The 13767-nt window shown below is 54.4% G+C and overlaps 1 protein-coding gene across 2 annotated transcripts; it reads left to right on the top strand.

Annotated features, from left to right (window-relative positions):
- The first annotated feature begins 1880 nt into the window (after positions 1-1880).
- On the top strand, positions 1881-13642 carry LOC142032078 (acetyl-coenzyme A synthetase 2-like, mitochondrial). 2 transcript variants are annotated; one of them, XM_075030203.1, is made up of 14 exons: positions 1881-2441; positions 3833-3929; positions 5166-5365; positions 5830-6005; positions 6906-7058; positions 9175-9322; positions 9753-9890; positions 10093-10185; positions 10596-10702; positions 11203-11329; positions 12013-12140; positions 12681-12744; positions 13081-13202; positions 13291-13642. In XM_075030203.1, exons 1-14 carry the CDS (start codon positions 2126-2128, stop codon positions 13465-13467), a joined length of 2046 nt encoding a protein of 681 aa, XP_074886304.1. In that variant the 5' UTR covers positions 1881-2125; the 3' UTR covers positions 13468-13642. The 2 variants fall into 2 exon arrangements, with proteins under 2 accessions (XP_074886304.1, XP_074886303.1); XM_075030202.1 differs by having other exon boundaries at positions 10590-10702.
- The last annotated feature ends 125 nt before the right edge of the window (positions 13643-13767 follow it).

Here is a 13767-nt window from a genome sequence, read left to right as displayed (position 1 = left end):
GTAAAGATATGAACAAGAATAAAACTAAACGGGAATACTATGTATGAGTCTGGTCACTGATGTTCAAGGAGGGTGAATTCAGCCAAAGCTGAGAGGGGGTTGGACATCAGACTGTAGCCAGAGGGAGGTGGGAGCTCCAAAGCAGCACGGAGAGACGTCTGCACCTTCCTCCCCACCCAGGCATGGGGAAGACAGGGCTTCGTGCTGCTCTCCCTTTGTGGTGAAAAAGCTGAAAGGGGTGTGCATGTACATGGGGCAGAAGTTAGGCGTCATGGCATACAACTGGTCAGAGAACAAGTCACTTCGGCATCCAGAACAGCTCTGGTGCGTTGGGTCACTCCATATCATATGCACCCTGACGTTAGAGAGCCAGGCAGACCTTTGGGCAGGCTCAGTCTCTCTGCCAGGAGCAGGCTGCAGGGCCCAGCTGGCCTGAGGAGCAGATGTGGCAGCCAGACGCTGCAAGTGCAGGGGAGCTTGTTGAGAGGGAAGGGCACCAACAGGTATTTCCAGCAAGGCGAGCCCTGATTTGAGAGTAGCAGGGGCCCATACTGAGTTATCAGAGAAAGAGCTGAGATTTGCCTGCCCTGCTGAGGGCATCTGGCAATGGTCTGATGGAAAAACCTGGTGTCTTACAGGGGAAAAAGGCTGAGGCACAGCAGTTGTGCATAGGAAATGAGAGACTTTGCTTGTGGAACAATGACACTGCTTGGGCTTGACTTTGCAGAGGGCCTGTAGGCCCACAGGACTACGTTTCCCTGGGGGGGACGGAGCCCTCATAGATACTCAGCTAGCTCTGGGAACAGCTCTGATACAAACCAGGTGTGGTCTGGGATGAGTGCACCTGCCATCAAATAGTGCCTGTCTCCCATACTGGTGTTCAGCCTGTTCACCAAACGTATCAGCCCTGTAGACCATGACTGGTGTTGCACTACGAAGAGCGTGGAGATCTACTAACTGTCTCATCTCTGCTGTTGATCCCATTGGTGTGCCTGGCTGAGAACAGCCCTGCTTGCAGGCAGAACCTTTTTCTGCTCTTCTTTTGTGTCCACTAGGAAGGGAGGGGAACCTGGTCAATGAAATTAAGGAAACCTCCAAGCTCTGCCTTAAAAACCACTACCTGTATAGGGCCTGAAGGAAAGGAAGGCAGAAAAAAAGCTGTTTGGAGGCAGGAACGCAGCTTAGCTCTCCTACAGTGAGTGGTGGGAGGTCTTGGCACGAGGAGATGGGCTGCAGTGTTTCATGCCGAACCACCACCCCCTGCTCCACCACGGCCTCATTGAGTGCTCCCAGTCCACCCAGTGGTACAGACTTGTCTGAAGTGTCTGGGAGGAGGCAGAAAGCCCAGCTCAGCTTGCTGGAGGGGACAACTCTGATAGCTGCCCAGCAGTGAGGTGGGATGGGATGCAATATCCCCCTCCTGCAGCAGACAGCCGCAGCAGAAAAACCTTCCCTGGCCCACCAAAGACAGCACAGCCTAGAGCTCTGCAGGGAATGGGCCTTAATTTGGGGAAGGGGATGGTCCCGTGCTAGCATGGAGGGGACCCTAACTTTTACAGGTGAGCTGCCCCAGGCTGCTTTCATGGCCAGCAGAGGACCAGAGGGCTGCAGGGGTGGGGGGGGAGTGGGGAGCAAGGGGATAGGGATTAGTAGAGGGAGGTGGGAGAGAGGCGAGTGGGGGCAAAGCAGAGGGGTCTGGGAGCACAGCACAGCCCCAGGGGAGCATTGAGCAGGAGCGGGCTGGTAGATCCTGGCCCGGGCACCTCGGCCCCGTGGGGAGCCCAGGCACCCGCTGAACAGCTTCCATTCAAGAGCAGCTGTCAGGACTCAGATTAGCATGAAGGTTATTTTCAGTCAAATATTTCTACAGCCCACCCCTTTCTCCTCCCTTAAAGGGATTGAATTTCTTTTTCCATGTAGCGCTCTGGAAGAGAGGAGGAGAGGAAAGAGGCAGAGGAGAAGGGGTGCCCAGGCTCCCTGCGCGGCAGAGCTGCTTTTTGTCCAGTCAGCCCAGGGCGACTTAGCCCCAGCTTCCACAGGGGCCGGTCTTGCCCAGGCTGGGTGTCTCGAGGATCTGCAAGGGCTCCAGGCATCCACCTCGTCGGTGAGAGGCAGGCGCCCTGCAATGATGGCCAGGCTGCTGGCTAGGGCTTGCTGCTCCAAAGCTCTTCCTCGGGGTCCCAGATGCCCCCCTGGGTCAGTGACTGCCAGAGCCTGGAGCAACGGGCCCCTCACCGCCTACATGCCCGAAGCCATCGCCTTTCCCAAACCCAAGGACCACCAAGGCTTGTACAAGGTGTCAGTGGAGCAGGGGGATGCCTTCTGGGGAGCACTAGGGAGGAGCCGGCTCACCTGGATCACCCCCTTCCACTCTGTCCAGGACTGTGACCTGCGCCAGGGCAGGGTCTCCTGGTTCCTGGGTGGGCAGCTGAATGTGTCAGGTAAGGAGGGGGGCGGGCATGGGAGCCCACCAAGTGCCTGCAGGTGCCTCTCTGTGAAGGGCTTTGGCCCTGGGAGCAGATTGGAGGAGCACAGAGTTAAATGGTTGGCGTGAGGAGGATTCCCAAAAGGTCCAGTTGGTCCTGCAGTGGCTGTAATGTAAGGATGTGGCTGGTCCTAAGAGAGCAGCTGGGTCTCGCTGGAGGGGCTGCAGCTGGATCGGGGTGTGCTGGGAGCCAGGGAGCTCTCCCTCAGCCTCTGTGGATCCCAGAGCAGTGCAGCGGCTCCGTTCTGTAGGACCATATGCAACAGCACCGAACCCAGTGCATTCAGCAGGCAACGTTGCACTAGGTTATCCCTGCCCAGAGAAGGCAGTATGTATCTGCAGAAAGCAAAATACAGGAGCAATGAGCGGTACTGGAAGTCCCCACAGCTGTGGGAAGCTCTTCTTCTGTGGGCTGGGGCTACTGCCTTAGTGGGGCTACCAGGGCAAGACATAGGGGCTGGTGACACTGGGTCCTGCTCACAGTGCTCTTGATTCCAGTGTTCAAAATCTGAGACAGACCTCTCAGAAATCAGGTCTTATGTAGTCCATTTGGGCAGGACAGCAGGAGTTATTTGCCTTTGGGATTTGAGATCTTATTGTTCCCCCTTTCATGTGTGTTTCTTCCTCTCCTGGAAAACTACAGATGGTCAGGAGAAAAAGGCATTTTGGTATGCAGACTAGGGCTGCTGCATCATCCCATGGCCTCAGTAGCAGGTTTAAGGAAAACACAGAGTGAAACAAGGCTTCTGAGGAAACTGCAGCTGCCAGCAATGCGGTAAACTTTTCTCAGAAGAATTACAGCCAAAGCCTCAGCCAACCATGTCCCTGGAAATCCAGAGGCTGTGCACTCCTGGCCCTGGTTCTCTTACACCTTGGACAAATGCACCCTGCAGACTTCCTGCACAGAGCTTCGTTTCATCCTACGTTTGTTATTTAGGAGCATCACCACTAAAAACCTGCCCTACTCCACCCCGGAGGCAGCTGCAAGGCAGTGCTGGGTGGAATGATGGCTGAGTTGATGTTTGCCAGGCCCTCTGAGGGCCCTGGGGATGTGACCTCCAAAGGGACTTCGGGCAGTTTCTGCTCTGGACTGCGTTAGGTTGCAATTAAGAGGGAAGGTGATAGTGCGGATTGGTAGGTATTAGAGTGGTAATGGACTTGGGATGGTGCTTGTGATCTGCTGGCTGGTATCCACAAAGGTTTTTTCGGTGGATGCACAAGGCTAATGCTAAGAAGACTCACACACAGCCCTGACTGTTCTGAAAACGGGACTGCCAGTGCTGGCTTTATGGGAATTAGGAGGTACTGAGGGTTGCTCTGGCAATGAGACTGGGTTGTCTTTTCCAGTGAATTGTCTGGACCGACATGTCCATGTAGCCCCAGACAAAGTGGCCTTAATCTGGGAGAAGGATGAACCAGGAGAGGAGGTGCAGGTCACATACAGGTCAGTACTTACCTCTGAGTGTATGAGAGATGTATTGCAGCGTGCATGAACACTGCACAGGGCTGATCTGCTGATGTGCATCATATGAGGGGGTACAGCATCCCTTCACATAGATAGATCAACAGTATGGTGGCTGTTAGCTTGCCTGGGCTGATCTGAGACTTCAGCCTACCTCCTGATTAACCCTCTGGGGCCCGAGGTGTCCCTACCCATCTGGGGACAGAGATGTAAACCGCTTGTGGCAGCACTGCAATGCTTGTAGGTAAGACCACATGGGAAAGTCACATGTGTGCCTTCCCAGCAAGGTTCCTGGTGTCTAAACTTGCAGGTAAATGGTCTGCAAGAGAGGCCAGATTCACAGCCACATGTGTGTTGGGAAGTCCCATGCTCATCTGCATGTCAGCAATGCTGCTGGATTTGTCTCTCTGGGGCGACTGCCTGTCCAGCCCTGCTAGGTCGGTCTGGAGCCCCCCACCTTCCAGTTCAATTTGCCTGCTCTCCGAGTCTCCCCTACAGAATCCACTTAAATCCCTCTGCACGCACAACAAGTCCCTGTGTGCTCTTTGGCTCCAGACTTCACACAACAAACACGACCATCCACCACTGCCAATCTCTCTGCATGGAGAGCCCTTCCATGAAATGAGTCACTGACAGCCAAGCCATGGTTTCTGGGAGGGATGCTTCTCGGGAAAGGCACTGTTTTGCTCCCTGCTTTCCTACAGCTGTTGTTCTCTCTGGTGGGCCCAAGCTGTGGAGGACTTGACCTTCCCAGCTTTAGCAAAGCATGGGGCCCTTTTTTTATAGGGGAAGACATCTATCTAACTCCTCACGTGTAGCTTCCAGCCTTGCAGGGTAGTGTGTCGCTCCAGTTGTACAGGCTGATAAGAAATGTGCAGGCTGCCATTGGGAAAGTCAGCTGAGGTGGTGTGGGCTTGCTGAGCCAGAAGAATTGCCAGTGGCCATTGCTGGCCCAATGGCTTGCTCCTGATGCTGGCCAGTGAGAGTACAGAGGCCATTCTGTTTTATTTTTTCCATAAATAACGGCCCATGTTAGTGACTGTCTTCTCCTTTCCTTCCCACTGACATTTTACAGCTCTCCCATGGACTTCCAGCGTGGGGGGTTAGGGTGCGTAGGGATGTAAGCTGCATACCTGTGACTCTGAGGCCCCCCAACTTTATGCACACAGGTAAGATCTGCAAGAAAGTCTCTAACTGTGCCATTGCTTCTTTGGGCAGGGAACTGCTGGAGCTGACGTGCCGCCTGGGAAACACCTTGAAACGGCAAGGGGTGAAACGGGGTGACAGGGTGACAATCTACATGCCCCCATGCCCGCTGGCGGTGGCTAGCATGCTGGCCTGTGCCCGCATTGGGGCTGTGCACGCTGTGGTGTTCGCCGGGTTCAGTGCAGAGTCCCTAGCAGACAGGATCCGGGATGGTAAGAGCCAGTGGGTAACAGGAACATGTGTTTCCCTTGGGGGACAGTGCTGAGCTTGTTGGTTTGGCAGCTGGGGGGCTCAGGGTTGTGCTGCTGGCAAAGGTTTTCTGAGTAAGACTCCCTGGGCTAACTGAGGGTGTCCTGCCATGATGTATGGCCATGGAGCAGTGATTAGCACCCCAGGAAATGGCACGGGCTCACTAACACCACATGAGATGGACTGGTTCTCTCCTTCATCCAAGGGACTGAAGAGCTGGGATACAGCATCTACTCTGAGGGGATGCAACACAGGCAGGAATGAATGGGAAACAAAGATGCAAAGCTGCTGGTTTTGCTAAATGGAGGACATGAGTAACAGGGGCTGGGAGACAGAAGGAGAGGTGCGGGGTCATGGTAGAGCCAAAGTGCTGTGTGACTGATGGAGAGGGGCAGAGCTGCTTATGTGGCTCTTCTGCATTCTGCAGCCCAGTCGGAGACAGTGATCACAGTGAACCAGGGCCTGAGAGGCGGCAAGGTTATTGAGCTAAAGAAGACAGTGGACCAGGCTGTGAAGCAGTGCCCAGGAGTGAAAAGGATTCTGGTTTCCATGAGGACCGACAGCAAGGTTCCCATGACAGCCCTGGATGTGCTGCTGGAGGAGGTGAGAAGCTGTCCAGTGCTACTGTGGCTTCCCCTGAGCAATGTGCCCACTCTGGGAGCAGGGACAGGGGGTGGAGAGAGGGTGCTGGCTGGCCATGACAGTTTTGCTGGCATTGACACGATGTGGGGACATTGTCCTGCAGCAGCAGTGGCAGCTGGAGCTGCATATGAGTTCAGGACAGTCCCAGGAGCTGTCAGGATGGGTAACGGGTGGCTCTTCCCACAGCAGCAGCCCTGTACTGTCAGAGGCAGGCAGTGCAAACCAGGGCTCGTAGCAGAGTGGAGCAGGGGCTAGAAACACCCCAGACATGGGCTGACATGTTCTGAGCCCAGCCTTGGACTGCCACTGCACTGTCACACATGGCTCTGCTGGTGGACCTGGCACCCTCTGTGAGCGCCGTTGGCAGCTTGTGTGCGAGGAAGCAGGCAGTGAAGTTGTTTGTGTGCCCATTATTTGCGGCACACAGGATGGCCAAGCCGCCAGCATGGAGCACTTTTTCTGAAGAGGTAAGCCCCTGCTGTGCATTTCTCTTAGCTCCCTGGAGCTGCACAGAGGTCTCCTTGCCTCTGCCCATCCCATCTGCAAGCAATTCGTGCTAGAAAGGCTTCCTGGAAGGCTTCTGTGCTGGTCAAAGCAGCGGCAGCTTAAGAATAGCTGTCTCTTACTCAGCAGGTCTGCTCTGGCTGAGGAGAGTGTTTGCTAGCTCAGCAAGGCGAAAGAGAGTTCAGGCTGGCGAGCAAAGGGAGGGGAGGTGCAGAGGCAGGGAGGATGGCACTGGGGGAGCAGGGTAGCACAGGTGCTCAGAGGGAGGCTCAGGGGAGAGGTGCTCAAGCCGGTGTAGGGACAACACAGGGAAGCCTGTGAGACCCCAAGAGAGAACTGCTGTGCTCTGTCCTGCAGGAGATGATGAAGGAGGATGCGTGCTGCGAGCCTGCTGCCATGGACAGTGAAGACATGTTGTTCCTTCTCTACACATCAGGCAGTACCGGCAAACCCAAGGGTCTGGTTCATTCCCAGGCTGGTTACTTGCTGTTTGCTGCTCTTACACACAAGGTAATGGATCCCAGCCACAGGGTGCTCATGAGCTAGCAGTTCATAGGCAGTGCAGGGAATAGATGTACTGCCTTGTTGCACCATGAGCTCATCCTTATCTAGAGCAAAGTCTCTGGGAAGCCCTCCTAGGGCATCAGCCCAGTAGAGCACATCAGCCTACAGGTAGTGGGGAAGAGCAACACATGCTCTGGAGCAGGGCTTCCCAAACATGTAGGCCTCTGAGCTACCTTCTTGGCTTTCTTCTTTCACTGCCTTATCCTAGACTGAATCATTGGATGGGATGCTCAGCCTTGCAACGGTAATTTTATATTACTGGGTGAGGAGGAAGAAGCCGATTTTCTTCTAAAACCTCTGGCTTGCTTTCCCTACATATAACTAACCACAACTCAGGTGGGAGATCAAAGGCAGTGCTTCTGGGAGGGGCACATTTGAGGGTATCTGTAAAAGCTGGTGAGTGCCCTCACGTCAAAGGGTCTATACCTGAAGAGTGTGGGTCATCTTTGGGAAGAGGAAAGCCTTTAACCCCTAGCATGCCCAAAGCAAACAGCTGTAATAGAGCTGGATAAAAGGGCACTGAGCACAGCATGGAGCTGCACTTGGCTGCAGGAATGGTTACAAGGGACATTTCCTAAGACATTATATAGAGTCCTCTGGAAGAGGGAGTTCTTCTCTGAACAGTCCCTTAGCTTTAGGCCTGGCTCTCCCTGTGTGTGACTGAAGTTCCAGTAGTGCCTCAGACCACACACCCTATGATATAGCAAGCTAAGTGCTGACTGGGTCTTCTCTGTCAGCCACGAGTGCTGGAGGCCAGACCTCCTGGGGTGTGTGCAGGGAAGCCCTTGGTTTTCCTGTGAGCTGAGCTGTCTGTACAGCTGCGCCCAGAATGATAAGTGACCCTCTCGAGACCATCAGAGATGGTTTGCGAGAGCCAGAGCTGCCATCCCAGAATAGTAATGCAGGGAGTGAGCAGCATGTGGCCATGTTAGCACTCAGGAGCACTGGACACTGCGACACAGGGCTGGCACGCTCAGATCTCTCAGTTGGATGGGGCAGACCGCTGCTACCATAATTCACCACTCGGTTAAAAAGAGACAGAGCAAGCAGGGGAAGTTTCCATTACGAGCACCGTGGAGCACTTGCGGCCCTGGAGTCCCCAGCTGGCAGCCTACAGACAGGGAGCTGCGGGAAGAGACAGGAAGGTCCTAAACAGCAGATGCCAGAGCAGAAGGCGAGAAGTGATGGGCTAGTGGGAGACCGGCCCCTGGGGAGCTTTCCTGGTGCTGAGTAAAGGAAATGAAGGAGAGTGCTTGAGGAAGCTGGACGCGTTGCTGCCTGTCTGACGGCACTCAGTTCTACCCTGCACAGGGCAGGCTCATTCCCTTATGCTCCAGCCTTGCAGCAAAGGGTCTCCTAAGGAATAAATGGGGCAGCGGGAAGAAGAGCTTGTTCTGCTTTCTGCCTGCCTGCAGGTGCAGGGCTGTGCTCACCCAGCTGAGGCGGAGAGGTGCCAACGCCTGTGGGCAAGCTGGGGCTACTGGGCTGAGGCATCTCACGGTCCATCTGCTTGCTGCCTCAGTGCTCCTACGCTGGGGTCCTTGCTGAGCTCAGGGTTTTCCTGAGTCTTTACTGTGTATTTGGAGCCCAGCGGCACCTGGGAGTGGCTCATGGAGTCCTTCACCGCATTGCCCTTGCTTACAACTCCTCTCCTTCCATGTGGTCATGTAGGTGCGGAGGGAGGGACCATCCTCACCCTGAAAGTTCTCCTGTTTTGATGTGACAGGATACTTGGATCAACCTTGCCTAGATACCAGCAGAAGGAAGGAAAGGCTGTAGCTCTCTCCTTTGGAAAAGAGCAAATTTGGCTGTGTTGTTTGTTTGTTTTTTTAAATGTCTCTCTCTCCTCCCACACCTTCATAAATCACCTGACATTTTATTTTTTTCTGATAATGTTTTAAAAAACTCTTTGCGGGAAGAAGGTGTCCCTGCAGGGGTGGTGGGAAAACGGAAGGATACCATAATATTAGGGTGGAGAAAGGGTACGCTGCTCCCGGTTGTCCCCCTTGCTGGGAGGGCAGGCCCAGGCTATACCCCTCACTGCCTCTCCTCCCTTGTGCAGTACGTGTTCAACTACCAGGACAGGGATATCTTTGGCTGCGTGGCAGACATCGGCTGGATCACAGGGCACACTTATGTGGTCTACGGCCCCCTCTGCAATGGTGGCACCACAGTCCTTTTTGAGAGCACTCCCATCCATCCTAACCCTGGTGAGTGAGAAGGTGTCGCAGGAGCTGGGATATGCCACAGCCACCCTGCGAGACCCACAGCAGGCAGGGAGCTGGAGGCTTGATGCCAGGACACAGGCAGCAATGGTTTTGCTGCCGCAGAAGCAGACTGCGGACTGTGCCCAGCAGACAGCTGCGAGGGCAAGAGTCTTTTCCTCTGGTTAGGAAGCCACTGCTGCTTCTCCAGGGGTGAAGCTGTTTCTCCCCATCCCTCCCTGCAGCATGGAGAGTAGCAGAGCTAGGTAATGTGGAGGAAAAGGGGCCACTGCTGCTCCTGGACTGCTTTAGTCCTTCCCAGTGTGGGATTAGCTTGGCTGAGGGTCCAGGCACTGCTCTCATCTCCTCTCCCTCTATCTTGGTCTCGGGCTGGGAGGATCTGTGTGGATGGTTACTGGCCCCGTTTCCATTCCAGGCCGCTACTGGGAAACAGTGGAGAGGTTAAAAATTAACCAGTTTTATGGAGCGCCCACTGCCATCCGCCTTCTCCTGAGATACGGCGATGAATGGGTGAAGAAGTACGACCGCTCTTCTCTCAAAGTGCTCGGCTCAGGTAACTGCTAGTGGCATGGGCTGGAGCAGCAAATCCTTGGGCACCAGGTTGTGCCTCTTCCCACAAACGCTAAGAGCAGCAGCACATGAGAGTGGAAAGTCAGGAGGCTGCGCTATTTGGGGGTGGCTCTGTGAGCAGGCCCTGGGAAGCTGTGTCTTTGACCTGCTCTTTCAGCTTTGTCCCTTTGTCTTTCCCCTTGCAGTGGGGGAACCCATCAACAAGGAGGCCTGGGAGTGGTACTTCCACGTGGTTGGTGAGACACGGTGCCCAGTAGTGGACACATGGTGGCAAACTGGTAAGATGCGTACGACCCCTCGTTCCAGCTTCTGCTCTCCCAGGCTTTGGGAATGACCTGCTGCTTTGTTGGCCAAGTGGGAACGGTTGTTACTGACACTCTTGTAGGAGCAATGCCGTAAGGGGCCATGGACACCAAAACATGAGAGAGAGAAATAGCCTTTAAAGCTAACCCAGAGAAACACGGGGGAATTGATGGCAGGGAGCAGATCTCTGCTGAACTACATGAGCAAGATCATCCTTCTGCAAAGAGCCTTCCTTCCCCAGCTCTCTGGCAAACCAGCCCCAGCCTGTGGTCCAGCAGGGTGCAGTGAGGGCCAGGGCAAAGGCTGTTGGCCAAGCAGTGCTACCTGGCTTTTCTCTTGTCCCTGACTTTGATGAGCATTACAGTTTCTTTTGCTTTAGAAACAGGAGGCATCTGTATCTCACCCCGTCCTTCTAATCCTGGAGCGAAAATCCTTCCAGGCATGGCTATGAGACCCTTTTTTGGAATCCGCCCCTCCCTCCTGGATGACAAGGTACATTTATAACCTGCAGCCTGGGCACTGGCTTGGCCTGCTTTCCCCCAGGCGCTTGCAGCATGTACTTGCTGATGGGAGCGGAGGTCTGTAACCACATCTTTCCTGCTCACCTCTGCTAGATGGTAACCTTCTTTACTGGAAGGGGATTAACAGTGAAGCTGTTCTTCCAACTAGTGCAGAAGTTGAATTTTTTTTGCTAGTTTCCTCTGTCCTGACAAGACAGCCTGTGCTTGGGCTCCCTGGCACATGTCTTTCCAAGGTGAAGTAGCTAGGCAGGGACAGCCAGCCTCCCTAGAGGGGCCCAGTGTCCCACCATGGTAGTTGGCTAGTTGCAGATATCTGCTGGGAGACACTGAGTCTGTCCCATTGTAGTCAGGGGCACAGGACTCTCCCCACTGCCTTCCCTGACATTTCCATCACAGGGTTGTTAAATAGGCAATGACTAAACATCCCAAGTACCCTCAGCCATGGTTACTAAAATGTTAACTATTTTACAGGGAAACGTCCTTCTGGAAAACAACATTTCTGGAGCCCTTTGCATCTCGCAAGCCTGGCCAGGTATGGCACGAACCATTTACAATGACCACAAGAGATTTCTGGAAACCTATCTGACTCCTTATCCAGGTAAGGAAAACAGAAAAAAAGGTAGGTCACAGCAGAGGTGTTTAGTTGGGTACAGTTGGGTCTGCTTACTGATTTTCTGCATGGGGGCAGGACTCAGGAGAGCTGGTACTGCTACTTCGTTCTTCCACAGGCCCTCCCGCGGCATTGAGGCCCTTCATCTCCCCATGCCTGATACCTCAGCACTGCCCTGGGAATGGGTCTCTCTCACCAACCTTCCCCATTGGATCACATGTGGTTTTAGGGCAATGGATTTGTCCTTCTGCCCCCAGTCCCCTTGAGCACAGAGAGGCCTTTTGGTGCAAACCCTGTCAGCTTCTGTCGCTCAGCCAGAGTTACTGAGCAAGCTCAAGAGTGTGTGTCTTGAAGGAAAGGGGAGAACCTGCAGGACCACGTGCACCTGCACTGAAACAAAGTGCTCCCGGCTTGTGGTGATGAGACAGGCTGGGCATTAGCCAGCGCACTGCAGAATGAGGGAAGGAGCCCCATGACAGAGCAGGTACCAACAGAGGCAGAAGACTAACAAGGAAAGTAGGCACCTTCACCCTGAGCAGTTGAGGAAGGAGTGGAGTATGTGAGCCCTGGTGCCAAACGAGGGGAGAAGGGGGTGAGGTGAGAGTTCAGCTGGGAAGCAGCTGACATGCTCACTGCAACAAGTGACCATGGCACGGTTCTGGCCACTGCAGGGTTCTTCTTCACCGGGGATGGTGTGTATCGTACGAGTGAGGGCTACTACCAGCTGACAGGACGGCTGGACGACATCATTAACATCAGCGGACATCGGCTGGGCACTGCAGAGGTGGAGGATATTGTGGTAAGTGGTGTGGGTGGGAGGTAAAGCCATCCAAGGGGACAGCAAAGGCACACTGGTGGTGCTCAGGAAGTCTCTTTGAAATACTTGGACAGAAACATGGGAACAGTGTTGGACCTACAGTCTGACTGTGGGAACAACTGCCTGCCCTCTCCCTTGCCATTCTGGCTCTCTGCAGCAAGGGAGGGACAAAGCCTGATAAGGTTGATGCTGTAAGTGGGTGAATCCCAAAGCGGCAGCCGGGCTTGTTAAGGAGGAGCATCCACAGGCCAGTAGATTGTGGGACCTGGTGGAGCAACCTGGAGGCACAGAACAGGGTCTAGAAGGTACAAGCCTAAAGCAGCCAGAGGCAAGGGGGAAGACTTGTGTTTGCAGACAGACCTGCTGAGGCAAGAAGGAAAAAGGGCAGAGGGCATATGAGGCCCTTCCTTATCTCTCTGCGTTACTGTGGGCTGCAGCAGCCAAGCCGGGTCAGGGCAGCTTCCAGGTGGCAGCCAGCCTGCTGAAAGCACTGAGCCAAACCCTAGTCCTGTTCTCTTCCAGAATCACCACGTGGCAGTGGCAGAGTCTGCTGTCATCGGCTACCCACATGAGATCAAGGGAGAAGGTAAGATGCTTTCCTGCCCCTGAAACATCTCTCATGGGGCTATTGCACTGCAGTGGGAAGTGGCACTGCCACACCCACCCCTGGCAGCAATGCCATGGCAACGCCGTACAGCATGTTAGTGGGGATCTTGACACAGCCATCACAACCTACACAAGACCAGCTGGGCTTTGCATAAGGTGCCAGCAGTAGCACCATGGCAAAAGCACTTACAGCTCAGGCTACAGAGCATCCCTGGAGACTACCAGCAAAGAGGGACCTCTCCTGGCACTAGGTCCAGGTAGGCTCTCGGAAGCATGTTGTGCACAGTGCTCAGTAACCTGGTGGTCCTTCTGCCAGGAGCCTACGTGTTTGTTGTGCTGAAGAAGGACAGTGGCTACACGCAGGAGACTCTCACCGCTGAGCTACGGGAGTTGATCTCAAAGAAGATCGCTAAGTATGCAGCTCCAGAGTATGTTCAGGTAACACGTGAAGGATAGTCCAACACCCACCCTAGCAGCCTGGCCAACCCCTTTCCCTCAGCCTTAGCTCTGCTCTTCCCTGTCATAGGTCACACACCGGCTGCCCAAGACACGCTCGGGGAAGATTATGCGTCGGGTGCTAAGGAAAATCGTGGAGGACAAGGCCAGTGAGCTTGGGGACCTAACCACCCTGGACGACCATGAAGCTGTGCAGCAGATAATAGAGGGACACAAGCTCCTGGTGGAGGGGTGGAAGAGCTGCTAGCTTGGCTCTGCCAGCAGCCTCCTGCTCCTCCACTGCAAAACTGGGGCCACATTCAGAAATGTCACTAAACAACTAGTGGCCAGTAAGTGCTCAGAGACCGTACCTCCACTGCAGTCTCAAAGTGACCCCTCTGCAACACAGAGATCCTCAAAACCTCTGTCTCTACACACCTATGAGAGGCACAGGAGACAACATGACTCATCACAGGCAGAACAGCAAAGGGAGGTAAGCTTTGTTTCCTCCCCTAAAAGCAGAGGGCCAAAAGACCTCCTTGGCCTTCCTTGTGCCTTGCAGTAGCTG

Source organism: Buteo buteo, chromosome 6 (genome assembly GCF_964188355.1).
Source record: "Buteo buteo chromosome 6, bButBut1.hap1.1, whole genome shotgun sequence".
Taxonomy (NCBI): Eukaryota; Metazoa; Chordata; class Aves; order Accipitriformes; family Accipitridae; genus Buteo; species Buteo buteo.
The sequence above is the reverse complement of the archived record's forward strand: the minus strand, read 5'-3'. Positions and strand labels throughout refer to the sequence as shown.

Coding starts and splice junctions, on each gene's coding strand:
- LOC142032078 (XM_075030202.1), top strand. CDS start 2,126: ATGATGGCCAGGCTGCTGGCTAGGGCTTGCTGCTCCAAAGCTCTTCCT. Junction 9,323..9,752: donor TCCCATCCATCCTAACCCTG/GTGAGTGAGAAG, acceptor TTTCCATTCCAG/GCCGCTACTGGGAAACAGTG. Junction 11,330..12,012: donor CTATCTGACTCCTTATCCAG/GTAAGGAAAACA, acceptor TGGCCACTGCAG/GGTTCTTCTTCACCGGGGAT.